We start from the raw sequence: 17,721 nt of genomic DNA, 5'->3' as shown, positions 1-17,721 counted from the left end.
TCCTGCTCATTCACCAATTAATGGTAACAGAGCTATGGGGGTACTTATTTAAGAATCATCAGTCTGAAAGGAACTTTGAGGATCCTCTCATCCCATCTCATCCCCTGGGGCACAATCCACCTCACCTCAATGGATATTTGCCCAGACATTACAACTTCTTCCATAGTCTGACAGTTCTTTGATTTTTCGGCTGTGATGAAAGCAGATGGGCATCCCTATAAATGACTGGCCAGAGAAATGTGTGAAACTGTGCTAAGATTTGTGATGAATTCACATCTGTTCAAAGATAGTGGTTTTTTTTAATAGAATCACTTCACTGTTTTTGGTCCCTGTGGAGAAGAATCCTTATTTGGCAGTGGGACTTAATCTCCACAGAGATTTGGTTTATTTCTGCATCTGTGTGGTATTATTCAGATTGTGAGGTTGGCAAATTGGTTTGGGGGTAGGGGCTAGGGAACTGGGCCACTATGTATTTAGAACCCACATGAATATACATTTAACCTTTGTTCACTAAACTACCTTTTTTCCAACAAGCCTTTAAACTAGATTTCTTTCTCAGTCTGAGCTCTGTTGATTTAGGTACTCAAAACAAAACCCCTAGAACATAATTCTTTAATTCTGAGCATATCATCTTTTGCATAAATCTTTTGGATAAATCTCCGAATTCTAGTGAAAGTTAAAGTAGATCCCACCAGCCTGGAATCTGTCCAATCCTGTATATTCCATAAAGCACACGCAAGTAGCAATTCCTAAATTGCGATTTGTGCATCGCCAGTGGTCCACAATCTTCTTTCAGATGGTTCTGTAGGACCGCAACTGTGGGACAGGTGGATTAGCTGGGATTAACTCCAGACTGCAGTGGTGAGAGCTTATCTACTCAACACAAAAGGTGACAAAGATTTCAGTGGTAAGGTGCACACCTGGGAATAGCCACACTTCAAATTTCCCTGCAATCTACTTGGGCAGTACAGCTGCATCAGAGTGCAGAAGCAGCCAATGCATTTTAGCAAGAATGTGAAGAACAGGAAAACTGACATAGTGGTTTGAACTTCAGCAGTAGAAAGGATAAATAACTAATTGAAGTGATTTGTGCTTCTAAAAGGGGAAAAGTAAAATAAATACCTTTTAAGATCTTGGATTTATCTACACGTGATCATTTTTTGTTATGTCAATGTGTCAGTATTTTCTTATCAATTAAAGTTTGATTTTATTGATATTTCCTTATGATTATTTTATATTACTTCATGCAATTGCTCAGAGGTTTTTCTGATTAAGTGGTGTATAAATCTTGTTAAATGAAACAAGACGCCATTCAACCACAGTGGAGCACTCCGAAGTCCTACATATGTCACTGTGAGAACTAAGTCTGTACGTGAGTTGCATTGAAACCCACACCTCAGTTAAACTTGGATATTACCAGGCTTCAAAAGCACTCATTTTTCGCCAAATTATTCCCCTTGTTTTAAATAAATAAATAAATAAATAAATTGAAAGCTGAAGTAATTTCTGTAAGTTTGTCCTGCAAACTGCTACTCATTTTCCCACTTTACCTGCAGTGGGGCATTCCCTCAGGTGAGCAGGTACAGAATTTCAGCCTTATTTATTTGAGAATATATTTCCAAGCCTGCCTTTCCTGAAATGTAGTCCAAGGTGCCTAACAATAATGGAAAATTAAAACACATTGTGTAATACAATTTGAAAAAAGGGGGGGGGCAACACCAACAACTTTCCACTTGAAATTATGTGTTGTATATATGCGAATGGTGATTGTGAGAGAGAGGGGATCTGGTTTGAATTGGGCCTCCCACCCCCACCCCCGCATCCTTTTTTGGCTAGAGACATACCCTGATGAAAACTGAAGTACTGTAAACAAAATGAAGTATTTACATTGTATTTGAACATAAGCTCTTTTTCTCCCTCCCTCTCCCTTTTTTTTTAAAAGACTCATGACAAAGCTGCAGCTTGGATGGAAATTGTTTAGTTCCATCATGGCAAATTTAAAACGGTCGGACTGTGAGGCGAGGAGTGTCTGAATTTAGAAAAAGATCTCTCCCCCCCCTCCCCTTTTCTTCTTTTATTTTTAGAAAAGGGAAAATGCTGTTGCATTAGCTGAGGACATAAACTTTCTAGAACTCAGAGGAGGGGATGTGAAACTACGGAGCCGGATTCAAGCAAGATTAAGCAAGGATATGAATGGCATTTGGAGAGGGGGAAATTCCTATATTTTGCCTGGGTCGTACACTTTAATTTCTGCAATCAGGAAATGACAGGAATAACAGATCGGATTCTCCTTTCCTTGGGATAAAACTCTACTCGCTGGAGCAAGCTGAGAGACGGACTGGAGGGTAGGGCATGCATAGGATCGGCCTTTAAAGCCACAATCCTAGCTAGGTGTTGATAGGATGGAGCCCGTCTTGAAGAACTCAAATATGCTTACTAGGCTCAGCCTTGCAGACGGTTCCCTCCGCCCATCTCCTTCCAGAAATCAAGAACACATTTCAGCATCCATTCCCCCCCCCCCAATCCCTCAGACAGGTAAATTACCCACTTCTGTCCTATCACGTTTCAGAAAATTAAACATCTAAACAAAGTAATAATTAATAACCGTGGATTTATATTGCTTTGAGGGCGATGATAAGTAAAACGACGTGGCGCGGGGCGATATAAATCAAACTCGACACAGTTTTCAAGGTGCTAGTCCGTATGTTTATGTAAGGTTTTCTAACGCTGCGCGTGCTTCGCCTCTTATCTTTTCACAACACCCAGGTAAAGTGGGTCAGCGTTATTCCTCTAACACTGCAAACTGGTAAGGGAAGAGCCACTTCTCCCTTGCATGTTTTCTGAAAAGGCAAACCTAGAGAGTAGCAGGAAGCATCAACCCCATTAAAGAAAACAAGTTTCTAGCTTCTGTATCTAGTTTCTGCCTGGTTATCTACTTCTCTGACGTCCTCCAAACTAGATTGCAGATTGAGTTATCTCTGCCCGATCGCAGAGACGGGAAAGCAAATTTTTTTCTTTCTTTCTTCCCAAATGCCATTCATTTCAAAGGGGCTTGGAGTTGCTTAACTTTGACTGGATCATGCCCCATAGTTTCTCACACACACACACACACACACACACACACACACCCCTTCTAAAAAGTTTGGCTCCTCTGTTAATGAAATAATACATTCCTTCTTTCTGTAAGAAAGCGGTTTCTAAACCTACAGAACTCACACAAGTCCAAACGGTTTAAATCTGCTTTGCGACTGCACCAGGCGATTTTCGTGCGAGCTGTTGAGTTGGGGCGGGGGCTGAGAGCTAGCGTCCCGATGGCAGAAGGTGCTACTGAACCTGGGCACCGCTAATCCGGTGCACAGGTATCTGGGAATAAGTCCCACTGAGCTCAGTGAATGAGCGTTACTTCTGCACAGACCTGCCTAGGGCTCTGCTCTCAGACTCGCCCACCCCAATCCTAGGCACAGTGGCGTAGCGTGGGGGGTGCAGGGGGGGCCGGCCGCAACATCTGGGGGCTAGGGTTAGGGGGCGCAAATCCATGGGTTAGGGGGCGCAAATTACTTGCCTTGCCCCGGGTGCTGACAACCCACGCTACGCCACTGCCTAGGCATGTTTACTCAGAAATAAATCCCCTTGTGTTCAGTGGGGGTTAAATGGGTGCACCTGCCATATATCCTCCCAGCTAAAGGAAAGGCCCACACTAATAATAATAATAGTAGTAGTAGTAGTAGTAGTAGTAATAGTAATAGTAACAATAACAATAATAAAAACCCTGGGGAATTTGAGTTCATGACTTGGTTTGCAATGCCATTGAAAGGGGGCTTTAGACAGACTGAAAGCTGCAGAAGATGGAACTCTTTTTCCTCTGCAGTTGCTAAAAGCACAGGTGCCCCCTCCTCACTTGCTCCCCGACTACTATCTTCAACTCCTTCCTTAAAACCCAGCTTTTCCACGAAACCTTTGACACAGGCTCCTAGTTTCTAAGCTCTAGCTCAGCCTAGGTGCAGGTGAAGCAACCTCTCATCGCTTGCCTCTTGACAGTGGATCAGGGAAGGGGACTTGTTGGCAGCAGGCAAGGCAACTGCAGTAGCAAGGGCATGAAGTGATAAAAAGGCTTTCAAGCTTTCTGGTGTTTATACCAGATTAGCATAGAGCACAGAAATAGCATTGACTTACTGTGCAACCCTAACTGTAGCTGCTCAGAAGTAAGCCTTATTGGGCTCAATGGGGGCTTACTCCCAAGTAAGGCTTAGGACTGCAGCCTTACAGTGTTGCACTGTCAAGGGTCTTCAGGATAATTGAGATGACGTACTTGTGTTGCTAGGACACTGCAAAAAAAATAATAATGCTAAGTGCTAAATATCAACATAAGTATATTGCTAGGGAGGGGAGTGTAAATGAGAAGACGAATCTGGCTTTATGCTAAAGCAAGTTATGTCCATATAACCATGACTATCTGATCGTATTGATCGTATTTCAAGGAGGCTGGGCTTGTTTCTAGCCACAGCCATCCCTGAATGATTATGTAGAGGTAAACACCAAATTTAGCACCCGAAGTTAGACTCCAGTTCAGGCTTTTTAAAGAATAATCCTATGGATCCTATGGAAGTAGGCCCCACTGTGCTCAGAGTGAATAGCTGGGATCCTGAATGGGTTTTCATCAAGGTGAGTCCCACTGAAATCTATTGGACTTGGTCATTTATTCAATCGAAAACTCTATTAAGAATATTATTTATATTTATATAGCCTAGGGTTTCCCAAACAGTGGTTTTTGGACTACAACTCCCATCACCCATGACCATTGGTCCTGTCAGCAAGGGATGATGGGAGTTGTAGTCCAAAAACTGCTGGCGACCTTGGGAAGCCCTGAATAGACCCACTCATCTGTAAAGATGGCAAAATAAGAGGACACTGCATTTGGCTTGACCTGGAGAAGTATAAAACTATTTAGCCCCATTGGTATCAGGGGTTAGCAAACATATATATTCTTTTCTAGGTGCAAGACTATTCTCACTATTCCCTAAATCCAATAACTTCATTTTGGGTGGCCATGGGTTGGTTATGGTTGCACTATGCCTGGTCCCACTGAACTGAATGGGGCTTACTTCAGAGTAGACATATACTGGATAATTCAGGGAAGCTTGAAGCAAGCATGCCAAGGATCCCGTGCACCTCTCTCCCTCTGCAATGGAGAGAACTTTAAAGCGGGTACACTGGGCTGGATCGTGTCCCAAGTTAGCTGGTGTTTTAAGTTCTCTTCAAGTTCTTTCTAAACTTTAATAAACTAACTAACCAATGAGGCCTAGGGTTGGTTCTTAGTCTATAAGGGATAGACCAGCCTCCAGATCTAAAATCAACACCAACAGTCAAGGCTACGTCACGGAGTTTTAATGAAAAATACTGGCTAGAATGTGGAAGCGCTGCGTTTTCTCCATTGATGTCCACCTCCTTCCTTTAGCTGCCCTTTGTTTTAAAAGGACCTTCTTTAAGGTCATCCAAGACCTCCTAAGTAAGTTGGGTAGCCACAGCGGCAAACAATTGCAAGGGGTCCTTGCAATTAAAGCAAAAGTGCAATGACAGGCAGAAATCCAGCAGGTGAAGCCCCGGGCTAGGGCAATTTTCACCTGTAGAACTTCTGTCGGCTATGCTGCCTTCAACACCCAGCGGGTTAAAGTGAAGGAGAAGAAGGGGAGAAAGGCGCTTCTAACTGAACATTCTGTTCAAAAATGGTGAAAACGTCGCAGGTCACAAATTGATCTGGGCTGGAGACGCAGCGGGAGGCAGAAATTTAGCAGGTGGGCTTACCCCACCACTTTGCCGCATTTCCGAGCCCTACCTCCAGAACTTCTGCCTGTTAGACATCAGCCCGGATTACACAGGAGCCAACTCCTAGGGGCCGAGGTCCCAATAAAATACTTAAGCCCCCCCGCCCCGCGCCAAAGTTGAGGCGAATTCCCATTAAAATAGTGTGTGTGCCAAGTTATGTAGGGTGGGGCTTACCTGCCCCCCCCATATTTTATTCAAGTTGGCACCCCTTATTATTTTCTTCTTGCCCCCCCCACCTGCGTTTTTAAATTCAAAGAGGGGAGACAGGGCAGCCCAGGTAGATATCCATCAGCTCGCCACGAGGCTGCCAGATGATTACCCAGGAGTTGAAACCAGAAGGAATCAGAGCTAGCAGGAAAAACGAGGAATGCTCCTGCTTAAAGGGGGGGGGGGCGAGAGAGGGATTGAGAGAGAGAGAGAGTGTAGACGAGCAGGTATCTGCGCAGGCGCCTAGTTCAGCCTCGCCGTGCGCCCAGGTGAAGCGCTTTGCTTGGGACTCCAGTTGAAGAGGCAGCTGCGTGGGGTTTCAGTCCCCCCGCCCCCTCCTGCCGTCGGTTCCTGCTCAAAGGCCCACCGGGTGGCTCATGTCTCTGCTAGGGAGGATCGACTGGCAAGTAAGTCGCTTTCTTTCCTTTTTTTCCTCCCTTCAGGATCTTTGCAAGTTACGGAGGCGGTGCGGGGTTTGGCTGGTGGCTCAGAATGTAGGAGTCGGTCGGGGATGATCAAGGGTCTTGTTTGATTCCTGGAGCTTTGAGCCTTCCACAGGTTAGAAGTTCCTCGGAGGCTCCACAGAAGAGTTTGGGCTGTGTTGGGGAAGGGAAGGGGGTTTGAGGAATTTCTTTCCCAAGGCGGAGAACCTCGTGGCTTTCCGAGGAACTTCTCGCGCACGTGGGAGAAAGTTTGGTCCATTTCGCTTTGAACAGCCTGGTGTTTAACAATGCGCCCACATATATATTCTTAGCATCGCACCGCATTGAGAAAAAACAAGGAGAGGACTAACTTTCACGGAAAGATGCAATCCTTGCACACCATTACCCGGGAGCAAGTCCTGTGGTACTCAGACATCGCCCGATCCGGTGCGCGCGCGACTCGGAATGTTGTTCTAATTGACTCGGAGTAAACGCGCGTAAAAAAAGCCGTCGCTTGAGTTCAACTGGACTTACTCCCAAGTAAGCCTGCCCAGGGTTGCAGCCTTAAGCCTCTTTGCATTCCTGCCTGCAAGCCCTCTTCTTTAGGGGCAGGGGGCGCCACGTTCTCTGCGGTGCCCCCAACTCGCTCAGCCACGTTGCAGAATGACAGCTCAGATCGGCCCGAAGCCAAAAGTCTCCGGTTCCAGAGAATTGTGGATGGGCCGGAGCGGCTGAGCTATCTTAAAAGAGTAACATGTTGATTGTGACACAAGCTTTACTGGTCCATAATACATTTGTTAGTTTTTAAAGGTGCCACAAGACTTTTTCTTCTGGTTTTGCTGCAACAAACTGCAAGGCCGCAGCCCTGACCTCAGTTACTTGGGAGTAAGCCCCGTTGAATTCAATAGGGCTTACTTCGGAGTAGGCACGGCTAGGATTGCCCTGTAACAGGGCCATCCCGCTAGAGTTGGGGAGGAATGCGTGTACGCATACTTTATCCTGGACAAGCGCAACTTCTGAAAAGACGTGAGGACCACTTCATTTGACTGGTCCAGGAAAGCTTATGCTATAAAGTGGCTAGTCCTTAAGGTGACCCCAAGACACTTGTTGCTCTCCAGCGGTTACTGCAAAACAGCAAGTTAGTCATAAGAAACCACCGAAGTTAAAAACCATGCGCGCCTCGGAAAGCCTCTGTAGAGACAGCAAAAGGAAGGTTTGTCTGGAATTGGGAAGGTTCTTCTGGAATTCGATGTATCATTCGATTTCCAGTGTCTGAACCCATTCGATCTTTTCCCAGAAGGAAATCCGTTCCTCCAGTCTAGCTATTTGGAGGCTTGTTCTAAGAAATGATTTCAGTGCTTCCTGCGATCGATAGAGAATTAACATTCAGAGCGAGTAGGGAGGGGTGTACCACTTTTTCCCTCCCCAGCTCTCGGCCCTGCTCCTGCGTTTCTCGCGCCAGCCTGAAGCTCGGTGTTTCAGTGTCTGAAATTTGTCCTGAGGCAGGTGGGGAGAAGCGACTCCTGTTGCAATGCTGGGCACTAGAGCAATTCCTCTGGTGTAACTTGAGTGCAAGTCTAACCATGCTTACTCGGAAGTAAGGCCCACTGACGTCAATGGGGCTTACTCCCAGGTAGGTGGGGGTTAGGGTTGTAGCCTTAATTCTGAATGAATACGGGAGCGAGCAGGCTGTATGTATTATGAGCTCTTCATAGCAGGAGCCGGGCTCGTTCAGAAACCCTAAAGATGGGCATTTAGTGATAACTGGAGCAAGGAGACTAGGTAAGCTTTTGAACCAAACAAATATCTTCGTCAGGGAGGTAACCATTAAGAGATTCCTTTGCCCGCAGTATTTTTGATTGGGAATCCCCAATTCTTTCTATAGGGCAGGAAAATAGCAATGGCGTTTGGAACGCCTCTTTTAAGCACATGGCCAGTCACCTGTTGCAACTGAGGAGCATCTCCCTTGAATTAGGAACCTCCCAGTTTACTATTGACATTAATTCACCCCCCCCAAAAAAAATATCGGTTTCACCCTCAAATCCATCGTGGGTTTTCAAAAAGCGACTGTCCTCCTTCCGCCCAAGAATTCTCCTCTAATTTATCAACACGTCCATGTTGAATCCTTTAGTTCAATGGGCATAAAATTTCCAAGCATATCACTTAGAAAGGGGAGAACATTAACCCATCCCTCCCTGAACTTGAGAATTATTCCACAGCAGCGTCTCTATCTGGCCAACTCATTGTGCGACTGTATGCAATTAAGCCTACAACCCCAGGCTTGCTTACCATTGCAGCCAGATCCATTGACCTCAGTGGGGATTACTTATGAGTAGACATGTATAGAGGTATGCATTGCACATGGGCCTACATTTGCATGTCAAAAGCACAAACCCTTTAGTGTAAAAATATACATCTTCATATTAATTATACTTCAGCATAATTACAGCAACATTATTTTTTTTTAAAAAAAATCACTGTGACAGATGCTTTTAAAATATGCTAGAATTTTTGCAGTCAGAGGCTTTTAACTGGTGTAAATATGTTCCATGGGACCTCAGTGTGCTTAAAATTTCAGTCTTTAATACATATCCAACATCCACTTTGTTACTAAGAATCTCTCGCCCCCCCCCCATTATTTGCATAGTGCTTTAGTTTCTTTGTGTATCATAATTAATGGGATTAGCTGCGACGGAGCTATAAATATATGGAGGATGCCCCAGTCCCATAGCACGCAAATGATGTCTCTGATTCAGGCAACTCCTATATGTATTTACCATCTCTTTAGAGCTGAAACGTTAACGTTTAACTCTTGAATTTGGGAATGAATGGGAGAAAGAACGCCAGCATTAATTCAATCACTCGTCGCTGATACATTTAGAACAAGTTGGATAATTTAATTTGGGGTGATGGTGGGGTTGTGCTGGAAAAGAGCCAAGCGAGCAGTGAAAGGAAAGAGGTACTTTGGGTGGGGTCGAGATCTTCAAACCTACCGGAGAAGGTATCGAAAAGGCAGCCGGTGGTCCAAAGTTTTAAAAACAGTGGAAGTTGTTGTGTAAACGTAAAACTGGTTCTCAATTCTTTTCCGCGGATATTACGTCTCTCTCCCTCTCCCCCCACCCTCTCCAGTGTGTAGGGAGGGTCTGCAAATTCAGGTGGTTGAGTTTTGGGGGACATGTTTTAAATTCTGACCAAAAGATCCAATTTCCTTAGGTTCTCATCTTGAAAAGTTTACTTGATTTATTTTTTAAAAATGAAGTTGCTTTTGCCTGTATCACACACATATGAAGGTTCTATTGAAAGAAGTGCGGATTATTTCTGAATGGATGTACTTAAGAGCTGAAGTGGGTAGCCCTAAGATTACTTACCTGGTAAGAAGACCCACTGAATTCAATGGGGCTTTCTTCCAAGTAGAGAAGCGCCGGCTTGCACTCCTAAAATGGAATTACATGCACACTGATTTGGGAGAAATTGAGCACAGTGGGATTTATTTCTGAATGTAGGATTGAGATGACTTACAATTTGATTTACAATTGATAATGATAGTTGAATTTCCTGAAGCCACTTTATAACTTCACAGGTAGCTCTAGAGGCATTTGTTTTAACACATTTTTGCTTCACCTTCATGTCAATTTAAAAACAGCATATCAGACTCTGAGCCTAACTGCACTTACAAGGAAGCAAGCGCCATTGATTTTAATTTGAAACGAATTAGCTACTGAATGATATCTTTGCTTTTTCTTCAAATACATTCTGTCTCTTCTGGCAAAAACAGACAATAGTCACCGTTTTCACACGCAAGCCCACAAAAGTTTGCACCATACTTTCAATGGGTATCTTACTGCTTAGTAAGCATACAGAGATTCCCAGTCTTTGGCGATTTCATTTGAAACGAGTGGGACTCAATTCAAGTTGGGAGTTTTCAAAAGGTGAGGAATTCTCCTTCAACCTTTCAAAGGAAACCAGCAGCACAATCCTAACCACCACTATTCAGAAGTAAGTCCTATTGGCTTCAGTGGGACTAGACCGGCAGGGTAAGTGGGGTTAGGATTGCAGCCTGGCTGCAGTCCTATGAACACTTGTCTGGGGATAAGCCTCATTGAGCTCAGTGGGGCTAGACATGCATAGGCTAGCACTGCAAGAATGCCTCCTGCGCATGCTTACTCTGAAGTAAATGCACTGTGTGCACTGTGTGCACCCTAGTAAACGTGCTTGGGAGCTGCAACATAATTCTGGTTTTTGTTTTAAAATAGGGTTGAACTATAACCCCGCTCAGTTTTGAAACATCAGCAAGGATTGATACTCGATCGAAGGTGCTCTGAACTTTGAAGCACCCCTTAAAAAGAAGAGCCAACTGGCACCCCTAATTTGGTTCTACTTAAATGGCAACCTTTAGGAGTCCCCCCTTCTCATATTTAGACTGTTTTGCAGGAGATCAAAATAAATGTATCTTAAGGGGATGATGGTGGTGATGGCGTGTCACTTCTGAGGGGGGTTTAAGACTACCTGTGTCTTTCTTGCTGAGATGCCTAGCCTTAATGACGCCAACTGCCTGAGAGACGTAGAAGCTGAGTGAGCTTCGCCTTTTTTACGGTTAAACGAGGATTATTTTGCCCTTGCTGGGCCCCTGTCACTGCTAGGATTCAGCACCTGCGTGCCAGATTGACAGATAACAGGGCTGGGGAGAATCATGCTGTGATTAGCTCTTCTCTCCGCCCCCTCTCACCCCGACCTCCTTTTGCTTACCTGGTCAGTGACATCGCTCTGGGAATCTTCACCTGGTCAGTTTCAAAGCTGGAAGGGCAGGGGGAGCTATGAGCCAGATCGCAGGCTCACTTGAACAGTGTGCCTTTCGACTGGACCACTTCCGCGTACCATTTGAGGGATCCCAAGAGAAGAAAAAGGCACAGCTGAACAATATAAATCGATCAGTTTTATTCTAAAGGGGAAGTTTTCAATAAAAGGTCTAAGGAGTGTTATTTAGTGTGGCACCTTAAGCACTCCCCTCCCCTCGCCCAGGTCAGAGAAATCCAGGACGATTCCACTACATAGCTCTTAAATACTTGGAAAGAGCTCTTTAAATTTCCCCTCTCCACGTTAAGTCCAAAAAGCTGAAGGGGTGTGTGTGTGGAATGAATGAGGATAACTGCTTAGGTCAGAATGCTGCAATCCTATGCATGTCTGCCAGGTCTGCTCAGAATTAAATCTTACTGAATTCAGTCGCTTTACCCGCAGGTAACGGGGGCGAGTGGGTTACCCGCCTCCCTTTCCAGGCAAGAAGGCTGAGTTGTAGATACAGGAGCGCGACTGAACAGAGGAGAAAACTGATCGCCTTTTTAAAACAACACCATCCCTTGTTTACAAAAAGTGTTTCATCCTCCAGACGCCAAATTAAACACTTTAAATACTTTTTAAAAAATTATTTAATCCGAAAGGATGTGCGATCGTTATGCACACTTCCTTGTGAGCAAGCCCCGTTGGACTAAAGTGGGGCCCATTTCTGAGCAAACATGCGCTGTAAATCGCTTAGATGCCCCATTAACTTCGTGGACCACGCCATAAAAAGCTTATAAAATCCCGGAGAGGGAAATCCAAATCGGAGGTCAATGCTTGAGTTTCCGGCGGTTGGAACTTGATTGAAATGGAGTTAAGTGTAAATGTAGCTGGATCGTAGCTATTTTAGCTGGTACCTAAGTGAGTTCCCTGATTTCTGTAGCATTTGACTTCCAAGGAAGCACGTTATGGTTAGAATTGCTTGTGGGGCACAGTCCTCTCCAGCTGACAACCTGTTCCTACCTTGTTTGGAAGGAAAGTGGATGAATGGAGAAAGGAAGCTAACACGTGCCCCCTGAACACATTTTATGGAAACCTCCATTGAGATAAAGGAGGTTTTCCTTCAGCGCAATGGAGACAGGGACCAGCCTATTATTTGAGAGAAAGCCCATGAATATTAACTTCACATTCTGTAAAAGACCGGGAACGTCAGTCAGTGCAGAAAAGGTGGCGCACGATTTTATTTGTAGTTTAAAAAGTAACGAAGCAGTTGAAAACAGCAGTCTAGTGGCGCCTTTAAAAAGTTGCATACGTATTGTGGCGTAAGCTTTCGTGGATTTAGATTTGTGTTTCCAGTATCTTTGCAGTGTAGTTTGCCTTTCGCTATATCGCTGGGCTGCCATCCTAACTCCGTTTACCTGAGAGAAATCCCCATTTACACCTGAGCAGACACGGCTAGGACTGCGCTGCAGACCCGCGCGCTTCCAGACTCTAGTGAGGAATACAAATTCAGGACAATAAATAACACCTTTGATGGAAAGCTTATTTGTCTCTAAAAAGGCGCGCTCAACCCTTTTGCTTTAGCAAATCCCTTAAAATGAAAGATGTGCATGCAGAACGAGAGAGGTGTTTTAGGGTTTGTTAAGGGAGGCTAAGATCCAAGACGATTGTATACTCAGCCATAATAAATTTGTTCGGATATAGATGCCACAAGACCCTGTTTTATACTCTATTGCAGAGAGCGCAGGTAACTTTCAAAGTTCTACTTAGGGAGTCTATTCCATTCATGTCATCGCTCTTAAGAGTGTGATTGGATTTTATCTGCTCAGATTGTAGGCACAATGGTGAGCCTGGCATTATCGTAGGTTACTGCGAGCTATTTATGCAATTTTTTGTTTTAAAAAACTTAATCTTGTCAGTATCTTTCCCTTTTTGTAACTGTCCCCATCTCAGGAATTCCGCGGTGCATTAGGGGAAGGGCGTTAAGCACAAAGGATGCTTTTGTTCGTTCGCAAGCTTAAATTGTTAATATTTATTATTATGCTAAGTCGAGATTTCTCCATCTAATCAACCTACGCTGCAAACACAGGAGGCTGCCGTTAAGGCCACTTGCCGGAGATTAGTTCTACCGTAGGGCGAGCTCTTAGCATCCGCCCAGGCTTGTACAAAAATCAGTTGGAGAAAGAAAACCCCGCGCTTCGAGCCAACGAAAAACAAAAGGGAGTGTGGTGGCACCTTGAAGGACTAGCAGATCTGTTGTGAAAGTGGGCTCTAGCCATTGGAAGCGTGCGCGGTGCGCCACAAGGTACTGTTCTACGTTTGCTACAGCAGGGCTGCCGAATAGAATTTTTGCAAACCGGTTTACCACCATTGCTAGGATTCTATTTATTTACAAACAAAGGCCTTCCCCGGGATTTAGTGCGCCTTACTCTTGTGCAAACGTGCATAAGATTTGCAGTCTTCTGAGCCAGAAACGCTGCCCTTTTCTTTCCTAGTCAATGAGTTTAGGATCAAGGCAATAGTCCCGTTTGATGTCCGCGGGTTGATAATCCAGACCGTGGGCATATTTGTAAGAAAGACCCAGGAATCGTGAACAGTTGCTCCTGTCTCAATTGGGCTAGGTCCCAAATAATGATAGTCGTTTCTTGCCCAGGGAGGGAAAAAAAAAAAATCTCATGTCATAATAAATCTGTCTTTAACGTACCGCAAAAATCCCTTGTTGTGTTTGTGGCAACAGCCTAAGGCTGCAAGCCTTTGAGTATTTATCTAGGCGCGAGCCCCGCTGAACAGAGTGTCACTTACTTCCGAGTAAGCACTCATGGGATTATATTGTAACAAGCGTGCACGATCCTAGGGGCCCAGCAAAATTGGTTACGGCGACCTAGCTTTGCATAGGATCAGGCTGCAATACGGCTCTTAACTTCGGCGGTAAAATGTGAGCCACTCGCAAACTATAAAAAGTAAAGGCAGCCGTCTCTGGGTGGCGGTGGTGGTTGAAATTCAAAAGCGGGTAATGCCTTTAATTAGACCAACCAAAATATCGTCAAGTGGCGATCCAAGCTGTCCTGGTTCCCTAAGGGACAGCTTATCAGACGTAAGATGTTCTTGAGCAAAACACCGGCAGCTAAATTGTGGTGAGAAGCCGGCCTGGTGGAAGGGTCTTGCCCTAGTTTATGGGTTTCGAGATTGAAACACGAAGCACATCAAAACTAGACTTAAAAGTAGCGCGCTGTGCGCAAGGCCTTTAAAAAAAGGAGCGGATGGCTTCGCAGAGAGCAGGCGAACGACCCACATCAATGCCTTTGTGGTTTCTCATCTAGCCGTGTATTCTGGGAACTATTAACACCTATGTTAGCTTCTCTTCTGTGACCCAGAGCAAACTCCCCCTTCTCCCTTTTTTTTGGGGGGGGGGAGGCAGGCAGGCGGGGACTACTGCTCCCTCGGTTTTCTTGTTCTCCGCTTGCTTGCTCTCTCTCTCTCTCTCTCTCTCTCTCTCTCTCTCTCTCTCTCCTTTTAATGCTTCCCAGTTTCCAACTCTTTCCATCCGGTGGTTGGCTTGCTGTGCTGCCAGCATCCTCTTCTGGCCAAAGAAGGGTTAACTTTTTTCTTGGCCTTTTAATTTTTTTTAAATAAAACAATATTTTGGAGATCCTTCCGCGTCTCGGCTCCCGCTCCAAACGTGCATGGCAGCTTGCAGCGCTCTCTGTCCTTTGCGTGCGCGCGCGCCCTGGGTAGACATTTGGCCCTTTCCCCGCCCCGTTGCTAGCCATGCGTGTCCGCCTTTGGGCAGCCTGGCGCTTTCCCAGGCGCGCGCGTGTGCGCCTTGGAGACGCTCCAAAGCCGAGAGCGCAAGGGGGGCGCGGCTTGCCGAGAAGCGGCTTGCGGCTCCTTCGCTATTGGCTAGCTTGGCGCCGCCTGTCAGGGGAAGCCCCCGCGTCCCGGGCCGTCCCTGGGGAGGAGCTATGCTAATGAGATTGCCATTAAGGGGAGCCGGTGAAAAGAGGCTCAGTCACTTACTTCCCGGGAAGTGAAGTTCTCTCCCCTAGTCTGCCTATATGCCTGCCCATTAAAACAGCCCTTTGAAGGTGGCGGGGAAGAGCTGCTCTTCCCCCCCGCAGTTGCTGGATTAACGACTTTTGGGCTGGGACGCCCTTTTGTTTTATTTTTATTTTTTGCCCTCTCTGGTTTATATTTTAATTTTTGGGGGATACTGGACGCCATGTTGTGGAAACTAGCAGACAATGTCAAGTACGAAGAGGACTGTGAGGTGAGAGCTTAGGGCTGTGCACGGGGCTAGTCCTGAGTGGTTTGGCTGGGGCTTTCTTTTCTTGGACGGGAAACAAAAGGGGCAGGCGGTAGGCGCATCCGCCGGTGGAATGGGGGTGCTTGGATTGGAGCCTTTAAAGATGTGAGGATGGAAACAAGGGATTTAGAGAGAGTTTATTTCGAACCAAAAGAGGCCGCTTAGGCACTCTGGCCAGGCAGCAAATAATTGAAAATCGGCGGGGCTTGATTTGCTCATAAAGGAAAATAAGGCGCTAGTCCTGTTGAGGCATAAGTTGTAGAATTATTTGATCGAACTACAGTTTAATGCCTTGGATGCCTTTATTGCATTCTGACTTTAAATTCAAAGAAAACCATCTTGTGCGGGGTAGGGGGTGCAACAAGACATTATAGAATGGGGCGCTCTAAAATTTAAAATTGGTGCTTGGATCAAGTTAAGATGAGATGCAAGTTTGCATGGAATGAGTCAGCTTTGCTGCGGGAGCCGACTGAGGTGTTCGTCCCCTAATGAGATAATGAACCCCAATGGTGGAATTTGCGCAATAGGATGGCAGTGTTTGGCAGCTTTCTGCTCTCTGGACCGTTCGAACTCACAAGTTAATGGTCCCGGACCTTGAATTGTGTGTTAAAATAGCAAGAACCTCCGAACAATCCTCTTTCTCTCTCTTTTGTATATGCATATAATAAAAAAGATGTTGCAACCAAGGTCATCAAAGCTGGCGAAGAGCGGAGAAGCTGCCTGGGGGGGGACGTGATTGGCACCTCCCCTCTCCGCTTTGGAGGATGTGGCTACTGTCCTAGTCGCAGACTTTCTCGGTAGTAACTAAGCAGCACCATTGAATTCAGTGGGATTATGCCTAGGATCTTCCTAAAAATCACCCAATATTTTTTCGTTTGTGTGTTTTTTTTTTTAAAAAAACCCAATTCCCGCTTACTCTAGAGTAGTCCTACTCAAGTTAGCGGGATTTCCCCCGAGAGAAACGGTTCCTTCAAGTACAGTAGTTGGAGAACTCAAGTGAGTCCCTGAGGGACATTTTTCTTGTGCGTTGCACCCCCAGCAATAAAAACGCACAGCATGGTCGAGGTCCAGAGCGTGGGTAGCCGCGTTTGCGCAGCGTCTGGAATTCGTTCCAAGAGCGCGGAAAGTGGAGACGGTATCCTAAGCGGCTGCGGTTCGGTGCGCCCTTAAAGCCTGGCAGTCGCGCTGCGCTCAGGCTGAAATGGCATTTTAAATAATTCTAAAACTGAGTGGTGGGCGACCCCCCTTCCAAAACCTTCATTTTCCGACGGTAGTGGTCCTATCCTGGATGTGAGTCCCCTGGAAGTCATGGGGCTTTCTTCTGAGTAGACACCTCTGTGTGTACCCCTGTTTGAGCAGAAAGAAGTCCCTGGTCTCCCCAAAACTTCAGGACAGGGTAGATCTGCCCTCCCAGAAAACACTGAGCAGTGATTTCCCCCTTTTGTGCTCCGACAGCGCGGCGTTCAGGAAGGAGCGGAAACGCTTAATCCCCTCCGAGCTGCTCCTGCTCGCCGTTCTTTTTTCCTCCCCGAGGTGAAAATCAGTGCAAACTTCCGCACGCTTTTTCGGCCGAGGTGCGTGCGTGCGCGCCCCGTCGGAAGTCCGCCCACGGCCGGGGGAGGGGGGCTGAAGGAGGGAAGAGCGAGCGCCGGAGATCTTCCCTCGGCGAGGCAAGCGCTCCAGCCTGTCGGACGGGTTCTGCCCAGCGCGGAAGGGAGGCCGCCCGCTCCTTCTTTTGCCATGCGGGGAGGCAGCGAGGTAGGCAGGAGGAGAGAGACAGAGGCCCCGGGAGGGGATGGCAGGAAGTCGGCGGTCTTGGCATCGAAGTGGCGCCCGTGCCCTCTGGGAAAAGCAGCTTGGCCCGGTTCCTTTTCCTCCGGGGGCGGCGCAGAGAGAAAAAGAGATGGATGCCCACGCAGCCGAGTTATACTTCGAGGACGGCTGCCCGGAGGGTTGGGTGGGAACTCTGTCAGGACTCCTTCCCCTTTAAATCTGTGCGCGGCGGGCAGAAGTTCAACCGGAGAAGCTTTGTACATTGCTCTTATCCACCCTGCAAAAAGAACCCTCAAAAATGTGAAGGGGGGAGGACAACGGGCTGGTGCCTAAAGGCACTTTTCGTGTGGTTAAATTACTCCGCCCCACTTTCTAGCCAAGGGCCTTGTCCCAACTTCAAGGGGGGGGGGGTGCGTAAGG

The 17,721-nt window shown here is 46.4% G+C and overlaps 1 protein-coding gene across 4 annotated transcripts in view; it reads left to right on the top strand.

Annotated features, from left to right (window-relative positions):
- Positions 1 to 6,281: 6,281 nt before the first annotated feature.
- Positions 6,282 to 17,721, top strand: part of TFAP2C (transcription factor AP-2 gamma) — a 33,111-nt gene continuing 21,671 nt past the window's right edge. For 2 of the 4 annotated variants that reach the window (XM_079979639.1, XM_079979636.1), the window contains exon 1: positions 15,228 to 15,492. In XM_079979639.1, the coding sequence (XP_079835765.1) occupies positions 15,445 to 15,492 (48 nt within the window). In that variant the 5' untranslated portion in view covers positions 15,228 to 15,444. Of the gene's footprint in view, positions 6,438 to 15,227; positions 15,493 to 17,215; positions 17,287 to 17,721 lie in introns of those variants that run through there. The other 2 variants (XM_079979637.1, XM_079979638.1) reach the window with 2 other exon arrangements.

The sequence above is a fragment of the Podarcis cretensis genome, assembly GCF_951804945.1.
Source record: "Podarcis cretensis genome assembly, chromosome: 6".
NCBI lineage: Eukaryota > Metazoa > Chordata > Lepidosauria > Squamata > Lacertidae > Podarcis > Podarcis cretensis.
This window is presented reverse-complemented; position numbering and strand designations above follow the sequence as displayed.